Source organism: Cynara cardunculus (assembly GCF_001531365.2).
Source record: "Cynara cardunculus var. scolymus isolate 2C chromosome LG 12, CcrdV1, whole genome shotgun sequence".
Lineage (NCBI taxonomy): Eukaryota > Viridiplantae > Streptophyta > Magnoliopsida > Asterales > Asteraceae > Cynara > Cynara cardunculus.
This window is the reverse complement of record NC_037539.1, coordinates 19,214,419-19,227,997: the sequence shown is the minus strand read 5'-3', so window position 1 is coordinate 19,227,997 and position 13,579 is coordinate 19,214,419. Positions and strand designations below refer to the sequence as shown.

General features: G+C 35.9%; 1 protein-coding gene across 1 annotated transcript; it reads left to right on the top strand.

Annotated features, from left to right (window-relative positions):
* The first annotated feature begins 2,856 nt into the window (after positions 1 to 2,856).
* Positions 2,857 to 6,725, top strand: LOC112522993 (cysteine-rich PDZ-binding protein). The gene is made up of 4 exons (XM_025132383.1): positions 2,857 to 2,946; positions 3,102 to 3,219; positions 6,141 to 6,232; positions 6,474 to 6,725. The coding sequence occupies exons 1-4, from the start codon at positions 2,931 to 2,933 to the stop codon at positions 6,536 to 6,538; spliced, it is 291 nt and encodes a 96-aa protein (XP_024988151.1). The 5' UTR covers positions 2,857 to 2,930; the 3' UTR covers positions 6,539 to 6,725.
* Positions 6,726 to 13,579: the final 6,854 nt, after the last annotated feature.

Genomic DNA, 13,579 nt, shown 5'->3' with positions numbered 1-13,579 from the left:
CCCCTGCCCCTGCCCCTTATGTTCCTTCTGAGATTGAGGATGACCTCCTTGATGAGGATGATGTGATTGAGGTTGAGTCAGATGATGAAGATACTGCTAAATTTCTGACCAGTGATATCACTCCCTCCCAGGCTAAGCCAAAGACATCTCAGGAGTCTGAGCAGATGGACACTACCCCTTCCTCGGGTGTCCAGTGATTTGCCTTGTTGTGTGTGCTCTTCTTGGTCGCTACTTGATTTGGTTTGTGCTTTTCTTTTGGTTTGGTATAGGGTGAGCCTGTTTTAGGCCCCTATTCCTTCCTTTGTTGTTTCCCCGTTGCTTGCCTAGGTCTTGCCTGTCTGGGCCTTTCCCTTGTGGATTGTTTCTTTTTCTCTTCCTTCTCTTCTCTCGGGGCTCCTTGGCTTTTTCTGGTGGTTGTGGACTCACCCCCACCCGAGTGCTTTTTATCTTGCGTTTAAGCGTTTTTTTTTGCTTGATCTGGAGGGGTCCCCCCTCCTTATAAAAAAATGTTGAGTTCTTAGGAGTACTTGATGAGGGTAGATGGTAACCCAACTATTTGGGGTACCTGACGAGGGATAGATGTTGGGCTCTTGTTGTTATAGGTGTAATCAATGGCTAATGGTGAGTTATGCATAAACGGGAAGAAGTGTTAGAGAGAGTGGGTTATGGCCAGAGGCGGACCCATAAAATATTTCAAGCACGTGCAAAAAAGAGTTAGCCTAATGTAAAATAAACATATATTAATTATATAAATACAGTTTCATTAAAAATGACATACAACGAATTTTTTGCGTCATCTAAGTAGATCTTTTTTTCTATCTTATATCCAATAACATTACCAGTAGACTTCAACCATTTTTTTTATTAACTTAGAGGATACCACATCAATTTAAAAACAAGTGCATTTTTAAGACCCCTAAAAGAATTTATATTGCGTCGATATGATAGTTGTAACATACCAAAATTTATAATAACGGAAGCATGAAAAATATTAATAAATAAAGTCGTAGTTATTTATTGTTATGGAATAGAAAGGATTTAAATTTGTAAGTAATTATGGAGTATTAATTATTTTATTTGTAACAATGTAAGTGAGATAATATAATGGTTGGAAGGTATTATTTTTGGGGATCAAGATGGTCAAGTCAAAGATAGAAATTGGCCAAATACGAAAAATTAAAGACTCAGAGAAATGGAGGTTACCAAAAAAAATTGATTTCTCTTCATGATTAAACCGAAATTCCAACCTATATAATATAAAGGGCCTTTGGGGTTTCCTTTTCTAAATACAAACCATACAAATAACTTTACAGTAATACGAAAAATTAAAGAGTCAGAGAAATGGAGGTTTCCTTTCTTTTTTTCCAGCCAAAATCAGGGCCAATAAGCCATCAAATAATTGGAAAACGAGGAAAATGATGTTTTTATAAAAACTGAAGCTTTAAATAGGGGTGAACATAGGCGGGTACCAGCCCTCTTTGACAGAAATCGGAATCGGAACGACAGTTCTTGAGATATTGGAAAGAGCGGTTCTTGAAATTTTTGGAACCGGAACTGGAACCGCCAGAAACCGGTTCCGATCCCGGGTACCCGCTTCCTAAAATATTAAAATTTTGTTATTTAGAAATAAAAAATAAAACATTGTCAATACACTAAATAAATGAACAAGAATACAAATTATACGGCATAATGGTTACAAATACTATTTAGCGATTACAAACTATAATAGACTAATAGTAAATATTGAAAGTTTAACGATTACATACTATAATTGTAAAAGTTCAAAGTTTAATGATTACATACTACGAATCCAATTAAACACGCAATTTGAAAAAATACGAATCATTTTATCTCAAATTATGAATCTAGAGTTCTAAGTTATTTGACCTAATTTAAATTTAGTATTAAAAAAATTAATTATTTTTTTTAAATTGAAAAATATCAGGTACCCGCCGGTTTCGGTACCCAGTCCCAACGGGTAACATTCCGAAAAATTGATAACCGGAACCGGAACCATTCTCAATCGGTTCTGTATTATAGGAACCAAAACCACTTATATCGGTTCCGGTTCCGGAACCGGCAGTTTCAAGGCAGTTCCGGTTCCGCAAGTGGGTACCCGGTTCCGCTGCTCACCCCTAGCTTTAAACATGAATTTATATCTTTGAGTGATTCTTGTTTTGGAAAGTTGGGGAAATATGTTACGAAAGTTTTGCAAAAAGAATCACGTAAACAGTCGAGAAACGAGATCGTACGGATCAAAACGGTCGGTTGCCGCTGCAACCAGGTCTTGCTGGGGCTCCACGGGCCAAACCTGGGTCTCTGGAACCGGGTATGAGAGAGGGATAGTATTACGACTGCACATGGTCAGGTTGTCTGGGTTGAAGTCATTTGAACAACCTAACCCAATGTTTGTGGTTTAAAAAATCTCAATCCAACCCAACCCAACCCAACCCAAGCAAAACTACAATCCAACCCAACCCAAACCGTGCAGGTTGGTCTGGTTGAAACATACAAAAAGGATTGTTAACATACAAAAAAAAAAGACTAACAAACTCAAAAAAACGAAAGTTGAAGTCTCATGCAAATAAAAAAGTAAAATTATGGTTGATATTGTAATATAATTTTGAATATAATTAATTATAGATTGATTTAATATCTAATGTATATCTATCATATTAAATTTATAGTATAAAAATACATCGAGTTGAGTTGAATTCAAATAATTCCAACCCAATATAAATGAGTTGATCTAATTTTGTATCAAGTGTTCGGTTAATTGAATTGTGTTTTTTTGGTTTTTTGGGATTATATCTGTCGGTGTTTTGAGCTAGCTGGTATTTGTTAAAAGGGCATTTTGGTGAATTGGAAAAGGTCTTTCCCAGCGTGGTTAAATAGCAATTGTAGTCGAAGGAAATCTCTCACAAGCTACGATGGTTTGCGATAAGTGTAAGTCCTCTCTCTTGATTCGTAGTCTTTTACTTCAATTTAAGCGATAGATTCGAGTGTGTTTGCAATGATCTCGGTGTGCTTGTAGTGTAAAAATTAAATTTGGTGTTAAGAATTTCCTAGGGTTTGTAATGATTGGGGCTGAATTGGAATAGGTGAGAAGAAATTGTCGAAAGTAATTGTACCAGATAAGTGGAAAGAAGGAGCAAGCAACACCACTGAAGGCGGTGGCCGTAAGATCAATGAAAACAAGCTTCTCTCCAAGAAAAACAGGTAATTTTTTCCTTCCCTTTTTCATGATTCCAAAAAACCTAGAAAATCTTATTCAAAATTACTTGAAAGTTTCAACCAAAAACTTATGGGTTCCTATTAAGAACATCAAATTCTATTTCAACGACAAGGGTAAGTTGATCTAGGGCAGTAACCAGGTAGATTGTGACTTATAGTTATGGATGATCCATCATCTATGGGAGTATTGGGTAAACAGTAAAGTTCAAAACTGTTAGTTTGATTATTTCTCTAGCTAAATTTAACAATCATGAGATTAAATAACCTGGTATCTTTGAATTATTGGAATTTTACTTTGACATGATTATGCCTTTTAACTATTTTTTGTACCGGTGAACTTTATGAAACCTGGTTTAGTTGATATTTTATGAAAACATGAATTCATCTGGCAAAGAATATGCTAGTGTGGAGTAGAGAATTCTGTTTTGCTTACCTCTTAGGGTTTTGAATGAATCATGAAATTAACATGAAAGGAACCACAAGGGTGGTGCCTGATTGGTTTGAGCTTGGCTCCAAAGTACTAGGAGGTTTCAGGTTCAAATCCAAGGAGGAATAAAAATCCCCTTGTGGCCATGGAGGCCCAAATGCGGTGACTCCGGGTTATCTGCAAAACAGGTATTCATCCTAGGATTAGTCGGCTCGCATAGCGGGTTGGATATCCAGGTTAATAAAAAAAAGTAGTGAAAAGGGCGTTAATGGTTTGGAAGATGACTAGGAGAAGATTCTGGTAGGAAATTTATATAGCTTTCTCCATTTTCTCTTCTTAGAGCTACAAATAAATAGTGATGTATTATGTATGTTCATGATTTGCACTAGTTGCTAGCAAACTAAGGGCCTGTTGATTAGCAGCTTAATGAGCTAATGGGACTCGCTGCTTATTTGGTCAGATATAAGAAAAAGGAAAAACGTGAACGGGGACTGGATTGATGATGAAATAGCAGCACGATGCTTGTATTGCTCTCCCACAACCCCGTTTTTACATGACTATTTGGTAATGGCTTAATGATATAAAAAGTGGCTTATTTAGTAAGCTTCTAGGGAGAGCTTTGTGCAGAAAGCCAAGTCTTTTTTCTAAACTTGCCCCTTTCAATTAAAAAACACACTCCTTCCATCTATGGAAAACACTTCCAAGCAAAAGTCTTCATGGAACATCAACCAAACAGCCCCTAAGATAAGTTAAAAGATAGTGGAGTTGGGAAGCAATGCACATGTTGAACCAATGAGATCTTTTGTTAAAAATTTGACTAGCTTACTATCTCATCTCAAACCATGCTTACATAGTTAGATGTCACAACACTACCAACCTCAAACTGTAACGGATACAATTCATAAGTCTCTCTCCCTAACACCAAAGGCATTGCCTGGTGGTAAGGCTTGATGCCTTGATTTGGGAGGTCTTAATCCATGGGTGCTATCAACTCGTTAAGAGGGGAGGACCTACGTAGGCCTCTATGGTGTAATGGGCCACCGCTTCATGGTTCCGGTTTTAAGGAAAAAATCAGGTTTCTGAAGGGTGCCACCATATAGTTTTTGAAATTGAAGCTTTGGCGTAAGTCTCTAATAGCAGAGTTGGTAAATGTTGTGCACTTTTCAGTAATGTGACTGACACATGCATGAATAAAAGGTCCTTTCTTCTCGTAATAAAGTTTATGGAGATAAAGAATACCATTGTGAAAATTTGGACTTTATTCAAATATATTGATTTATCAAATATTTCCATTCTATAATTCTGATCATGTTTTCATTTGAATCATGGAAACTCCCCAAAATAAATAGATATAGATATCTAATCCACAACCATAAATACCTTTACAACCTCCACATGAACTTCATATTTGTTCAAAGTAACCGGCACCAAAAGGGATGAGACCATCTTGCAATTATGATATTATTGAATATGTATCAAAGCTTCTAGCAAACATGTGCAGAACTTTAGTTAGATTTTGTTGCTTGAGGATTATTACTTTATAAAGCGAGGTATTAGTAACTGCATGTGGCCACAATATCATACGAGAGGCTTATTGATGCAATTTAAACAACCCAACACATCATCTCCTTCAGAGTTTGATTGTGGGGAGCCCTCCGATACCCTAATCTCCTCCCCATATACAACCTCTTTCTGAGGGCTTTTATCTCATCTTCTCAAAATCATCTCTGCATACATGTCGTCTCTATCTCCTCCATGAGGTACTTTGCTGCTGCCACAATCTGTACTCCCACAGTAGCCGAGGCTCCTTCCCATGGGTTTGAACCCACACCCAATGCTGCCTTGCCTGTTAAAGCCGCCAGCTGCCCTTGTGATCTCTATAACCGCTGCCGTTGCGGCCCCTGTGATCTTCATAATTGCCACTGCTGCAGCAATCTCTTCCCCTGATCTTGTCGCCTAGTGCCTAGTGTTTCTTTGTCACCCCATTGGATTTCGATTTGCCATCATTTTTCAACCCTGGACTCACACCGTTGCTCTTGTTCTTCTTTCTGCCCCTGATTACGACTGTCGTTCCCTTGTCTTTGTTGGTTCCGCTTATTGCTGATCCCTTCATGTCTATACCTTCCACTGTTGGCCCCCCTGTATTCTGACTTTGAGTTCCATTATTTTTCACACAAGCTCTTCAATTGAAGTGAGTTTGCAGTCCCATCTTTTCTTCTAATTCTTTCAATTTTTTGCTGCCATCAATTCCAGAAACCACACCACTCTGTTACCAATTCTCTCCATGCTGCTGCCAAACTTAAGCTTTAGAAAATTCTCAATCAAATTAACCACAAACAGAACATCATCTTCTAATGCCTAATCTAAGTTATAGCAAGTTGTCTATCAAACATACATATGATTAACACATATTTATTGTAATTGCGATCTTATGTAAATTTTGTGATTTGCATTACTTGGTCTAATTGTTGGTGTGTAGATGGACACCATTAGGAACAACCAAGTGCATCATCTGCAAGCAGCAAGTACACCAAAATGGCAAGTACTGCCATACATGTGCTTACTCAAAAGGTACATCCCAATCTATATATTTATATTTATGTATGTATGTATGTATGTGTATGTGTATACATATATGTATGCATGTATGCATGTATGTATGTATGTATGTATGTATGTGTGTGTATATATGTATGTATATGCATCTCTCATTTTCTTAGTTCCCTAGCCCCTACCTCTGTGTTGGTTTCATCCATCAATCCATCATAATTTGAATACCATGTCCTGTAATGGCTAATGGATGTGGGTGCAGGGGTTTGTGCAATGTGCGGTAAACAAGTTCTGGACACCAAGTACTACAAGCAAAGCAATGTGTAATACAAACTCCCATCAGGATTTTAATTGTAATGCGATCTGCAACATATTGAACATCGCTCTTTCTGTTTATATGGTTGCATGATGATTTGTTGCATTTTGATGATTAGAATGCTCCCTCCACAAACAATGAATTTGATTTGGGTTTCTAGACTTGAGATATGAATACTACACAAAAAGATGTTCCCCATACACTGCACTGCATCAACCCTATAACCATTTACTTTATGTTGGGACCAGCTGCATGCAATAATCGTAAAAAGTGGATTAAAAAAAATAATGCAATTCCTAGTTTAAAAAATCTGAAAATTTTCAAGTATTATGTTCTATGGAATTGAAACGGGGGAGTTTTAAGAAGTCGTATGTATTAATAAGTAGTACCCTATGCTTTATAAGTTGTTTTTAAAAGCTCTTACCGATGACTTTATAATGTTAAAGTTTAAAAGTTGTTTATTAAATATTTACCAACAATATTAAAGCGGTTAAATAAATGTATATTGTCTCTTTACCAACAATATTAAAGCAATGGAAAACAACTACTTTAGGTCTTAAAAGGAAAAATGAAATTCAGATGTATGAATCGAACAGGTTTGATTATAATTTAGAAAATCATGCAAGTTGCAGTAATTGTACCATTATTTAAAACCTATTGGTTGATAAAGCAATAACTGTATTATTACTGTCTAGTCATAAGGATTATCTATATTACGATTGTTTTTGAAGGATTTAGATTTTATGTAGAGATTTTGATTGGAATGAATTTGAAATTATTGGTGTTTTTGATTTGTAGGATTTGGAATGAAATTAGATTTCATTATTTATAAAAAATTATAAAAATAAATTATATTTTATTTATCGATCGATTATTACAAAACAAATGTTTTAACATTTATAGATCCTTCTTGCATATAATCCTACGAAATGCCGTGAAATTCCAACCACTCCTAAGGATTTCAAAATCCTATGTTTGTATGATTTCAATTAAATCCCAGGATTTCAAATCCAGACAATCCAACAAACCAAACATGAGATTGAAATGAATTTGAAATCCGAATTCCTCAAATCTATTTCATTCTTGCAAACCAAATGGACCCTAGTGTCATCGTGGACTTGTCCCGTAATTATAACTTAAGGAATGTCATTTTTACTTGATATTTTAATTGAAAAAGTAATGTAAATTGGTAGATGTCAATTGCATAATTTTGGGCTAAATTGGTTAATGGCTTCAAAATGTGGTTGTAAAGTGAGGAAGGATGGTCAAAAATTACATATTCCAGTCGATTTTTTTTTATTAATTCTAATTAACATTTTTATGAACGACCGGTTAATAACTCATGTATAAGTTTGAAAATTGGATGAAAAATCAACTTTATATAATATTTGGTTTAATTTTGCAAAATCACATAATTTATCGTGAAGTCTGATTACCGATAAAAACAAAAGATTACAGATTTAAAATATATTTTTAAATCTAAATCTTTTAATTTTTGTTTTCTTAAAAATAGTATAAAAATGACTTTGATATAAAGTAACAATAATTTGTTTCGTGGACCAAATGCAACAATCACGAAACACAAGCCCCAAACTCTTTTAAGTAACTCTATCTATACTACCTTATAAATTAGATTTGATAAAAGTCTTAAAAACAATCTTAAATACATAAAGTATTATTTTTTCAAGCACAAAGTCTTAAAGTCTTAATTACAATTTTAATAGCCTAAGTTACAACTCCAATGTACATAAAAAGCCTTTTACAACTCAGATTTACACCCCACCCACATGATTTGTACTGACGATTCCTTTTTGCAACTCAGATTCAAACGACGGATGTTTTCTTCAAGATGACGATTGCTTTTCTCCAAGACGACGATTTAGCTTATGATGCAGGTTTTATTTGTGTTATCGCTACTTCATGGGTCCCCCGTGCTCCATCGATTTAGGTTTTTTTTTCTCGCTTCTCATAGGATTTCAGGTAAACATTTGGTTCGATCTTCTTTGATTTTTAGGTAAACCATCAATTTCTTTGATTCTTCCTGTTTAATTGCATATCATCGATTTTTACTCCACATCTCAATCTCTTTCTGTGTGATTCTTACTGTTTGATTCTCGCATTCTAGATGAGAATAAGATTTCTTATGTGGGATCTTGTTTTTCCTTCAGGGAATCGCCCAATTTGAAGTTTGACCTGGTATTTTTGTTATTTTTGCTTTATATTCTTAATCTAACCTTCAAATTTAATTGTAGTGTGACTATTAAATTTTGGGTTTATTTCCGAAGCCCTAATATGTATAATCAATTTTTGATCCAACATTTTTTCTGTTACACATTTTGTCCTTATAGGTTCCAATACTGCTATTGTTGAGGGTGATGCAAGTTTTTCCTTTTTTCCCCCTGTTGCAAATTTTCTATTCTTTTATGTTGAACACAAATGCTTGGTCAAATTGTTAGGATGCAACTCTTCAAAGTTTTCTTGTACAATACTTCTGTAATATTCGGTTTCCAGATATAGTTGATCGGGTTTTAAAGTATTGTGGTAATGGAAATTTTGGGGTTAAATTATATATATCATTTAAGAGTTTTATAGAGAATTTACGGTAGGTTTCTTCATAGATTATGATTATATTGGATTATATTTTTTGGTTGGAGGCATTGGGGGGGGGGGGGTTGCCTGCTCATGCACCGCGCCATCTCTTTTCTTGTCTACTTACTATTTATAGTAAGTGTAAGTGATGGAAGAAAGTTCTTTTGGACAATTTCTTTTCTCTGAAAATTTATCTAGGAAAAAACTTGGGAGATCATAGAGCAAAAGCATATTCCAAAACTGAATTTTAAGACAAAAGTGAGTTCTATGTTGATTTGGATATCTGGTTGTTATGATATCACCATATATCTTGATAAATTTATAACATATGTTGTTTGGATGAAAGTTTAAATTGTATTACTGCTGCTGTTTGTTTCATTGCCCGTTAAACCTCCCAAGAACAACTCTCATCGGACAAGGCTTGTCCGATGAGGTCCCTCATCGGTTAAGGCAGTGACCGATGAGGCTACTTCATAGTACATCAGATCATCCGGTTAGGACCCTTCACCGAATATGTATTGTCCGGATAGGACCCTCACCGATCAAAGTTGTCCAGATACCAAGTGTTGTCCGATAACCCTTCACCGGTCAGAGTGTTGTTCCGATAAGTTTATAGTGTTGTCCGGTAATCTCCTCTCCGGACATAGTGTTGTCTGGATAGGACAAAGTGTTACTATAATTTCTTTAATAATTAAGTATTACCTGGTTAACCGTGATAGATGAAATTAAGGTCCAGGTTTGATCTATCTTGGGTTTTGAAGTAAGTTATGTTTTGTGAGAGGGTAATTCACTCACTAGGCCTTTTGGTCTAATGCTCAATTATTGTACTAATCTGTTTTGGGGTTTGGAGTCTAATCTCCGGAAGTATATAATATCTAGAAACCCGGCTACATTTCAAGCAGCAGTTGATGCTGCAGAAATGTTGAACAAGATATCAATCGTCAACCACAAGAAAGGGTTAGGGATAAAAGGAAAGGGGAAGTAGTAGCAATTGATTTTCGAAGACCTAGATTTGCTGAAAATCTGAATCAGCCAATCTCAAGGTTTGCTGATAAAGCATGTGCACGATATCATAGAGTACACCAAGGAAACTGCAACACTGAGTCACGAACATGTTATAAATGTCAAGAATCAGGGCATATAGCTAGAGATTATCGTATGGTACGAAGATGCTTTATGTGCAATTCTTCTCAACCTGTAAATGCTGACTGCCCGCAAGCTAAGGGGTGGGGATTTTGTTTTGTTGGGAGACGAGGATCTGGCTATGCTCTACCCAGTCGCGGGCCAATGGTGAATCATAATATCCCTAGCGGTCGTGGGGAAATAAGACGTGGCGAGACAATGGCTAGAGGACGAGCCTTTCAGATGACGATAGGCGAGGCAGAAGAACATCCTGAAGTGGTGACATGTACATTCTTTGTTAATTCAGTACGTGCCAAAGTTTTATTGATTTTGGTGCAAATCATTCTTTCGTGTCACCATCGTTTGTTAGCTGTGCACCTTTAGAATCTAAAGTGTTAAATGAGGTATTGGTAGTAGAAACAACAAATGATAGTGAAGTGTCAGTTAAAGAAGTTTTTAATGTTTGTTCCATAAACGTAGAAGGGTGTGAGGTACCTATACAGTTCTTTCCTATACCATTAAGAGAATTTGATATAATCGTGGGCATGAACTGGTTGGCTAACAATCAAGCCAACCAGTTATAATTTACGGTGATAGGCTAGATTTTTATTCCAACCTTATCTCTATGATAAAATCTCGAAAGTATGTGTAGAAAGGATGTATTAGTTTTCTTGCTTACACAATTCATTTAAGGAAAGAAAAGAATAAGATGGAGGATATCCCGGTGTAAGAGAATTATCAGAAGTATTTCCAGAAGACCTAATAAGTTTACCTCCTCATTGATCAATAGAATTCCAAAATTGAGTTATTGCCTGTAGCTGCGCCAATTGCTCATGCACCATATAGATTAGCTCCATTAGAATTAAAACAATTAATGTCACAGTTGAAATAATTATTGGATAAAGGTTTTGTCCGGCCAAGTACATCTCCTTGGGGTGCATCGATGTTATTTGTGAAGAAGAAGGACGAATTGATGAGAATGTGTAGCGACTACCGGGAGTTAAATAAATTAACAATCAAGAATAAGTATCCTCTCTTAATCATCATAATGATTTGTTTGATCAATTGGTTGGGGCTACTTACTTTTCTAAGATTTATTTATGATTTGGTTATCATCAACTGAAGATTCGAGGAGAAGATGTGTCGAAAACGGCATTCCGTACACGTTATGGGCATTACGAATTTTTGGTTATGTCGTTTGGACTTACAAATGCACCTATAACATTTGTGGACATGATGAATAGAGTATGTCGTCCATATCTCGATAAATTTGTGATTTTCTTTATCGATAATATTCTGATATACTCTCGATCAGAGGAAGAGCATGCACATCATTTACGACTGCTTCTAGAATTATTGAAACAAGAAAAGTTGTATGCTAAGATGTCAAAATGTGAGTTCTGGCTGCGGGAAGTCCAATTTTTGGGACATATTATTTCGGAGTTGGGAATCAAGGTGGATCCTTTAAAAATGAAGCTATTGAAAAATGGGAAGCACCGAAAATCCCAACCAAAATTAGAAGTTTCTTGGATTGGCAGGTTACTACCGAAAGCTCATACAAGATTTTTCTCTTATAGCTACTCTACTAACTGGGTTGATGAAAAAGAATGTAAGATTTGAATGGAAAGAGGAGCAAACTAAAAATTTTCAGAAATTGAAAGATAAACTGTGTAGCGTGCCAATTTTATCTTTACCAGATGGAACAGAAGATTTTGTGGTTTATAATGATGCTTCAAAGTTGGGTCTGGGTTGTGTGCTGATGCAACGTGGAAATGTTATAGCTTACGTATCACGTCAATTAAAAGACCATGAAAAGCAATACCTCACTCATGATATGGAGCTGGGCGCTGTGGAAATCTGGTGGCATTATCTCTATGGGACTAAATGTCAAATTTTTACGGATCATAAAAGTTTGCAACATTTGTTCCATCAGAAGGAGTTAAATATGCGCCAAAGACGATGGTTAAAGTTGGTTGCTGATTATGATTGTAAGATTTTGTATCATCCTGGTAAGGCAAATGTGGTACCTGATGCTTTAAGCCGAAAAGAGAGAAGTGGTATAATTAAAGCTATATCATTAAGAGCTGAATTATTGCCAAGTATTCAGGAAGAATTGCAAAAATTTCAAGGCGAGGCTGTGAAAGAAGATAAAATCAATCAGGAACGATGTGGTGGGATGATCTCTAAATTGATGAATGACGGCCAGGAATTGTTATGCTTTTAAGGCAGAGTTTGGGTAACATTTTATGATGATCTCAGAAAATGCATTTTAAGTGAAGCCCATAAATCTCGTTTTGCTGTCCACCCGGGTACAAACAAAATGTATCGAGACATGAAACAATACTATTGGTGGCTAGGTATCAAGAAGGATATAGCCAAACATGTTGAACAATGTATGACATGTTTGCAAGTGAAAATAGAACATCAACCCCCTTATGGTAAGTTGCAGTCGTTAGAAACTCTGATTTAGAAATGAGATCATATCACTATGGATTTCATAACCAAATTACCTAAAACACCAAAGGGTTTTGACGCATATGGGTTATTGTGGATAGATTGTATAAATTTGCTCATTTCTTACTGATGAAAGAATCGTATTCAATGGATCGGTTGGCAAAATTACATATTGATGAAGTGGTAACACGTCATGATGTTCTGTTATCAATAATTTTTGATTGAGACAGTCGGTTCACTTCTATGTTCTGGAAAAGTTTTCAAAGAGAAATGGGTTCACAGATTAAGTTAAGTACTGCTTATCATCCCCAGACAGATGGACAAAGTGAACGAACAATCCAGACACTAGAAGATATACTTCGAGCCTGTGTCATTGATTTTGGAGGATCACGGGATAATCATTTATTGTTAATCGAATTCTTCTACAATAACATCTATCACTCGAGTATCCAAGCAGTACCTTTCGAGCTATTATATGGACAAAAATGTCAAAACCGTTGTGTTGGAATGAGGTAGGTGAGAAACAGCTGGCTGGACCAAAAATAGTTCAGCAGACGGCATATAAAATTAAACTGATTCAGAAACGGATGAAAACAGCCCAAGACCGTTATAAAATTTATGCTAATAAGTGTCGAAATCCGATTGAGTTTCAAGTCGGTGATGATGTGATGCTGAAGGTATCACCTTGGAAAGGAGTGGTTCGTTTTGGAAACAAATGCAATTTGAGCCCAAGGTATATTGGATCATTTCCTATTCTTGAACGAATTGAATAAATGACATATAAACTAGAACTTCCTATGGAATTATTCATAATACCTTTCATGTGTCCAATTTAAGGGAGTTGTTGGTCCCAAAAGGGTCTACAAGATAAGAAACAGTTTGTAGAA

Coding starts and splice junctions, on each gene's coding strand:
- LOC112522993 (XM_025132383.1), top strand. Junction 3,220..6,140: donor CTTCTCTCCAAGAAAAACAG/GTAATTTTTTCC, acceptor GTTGGTGTGTAG/ATGGACACCATTAGGAACAA. Junction 6,233..6,473: donor TACATGTGCTTACTCAAAAG/GTACATCCCAAT, acceptor ATGTGGGTGCAG/GGGTTTGTGCAATGTGCGGT.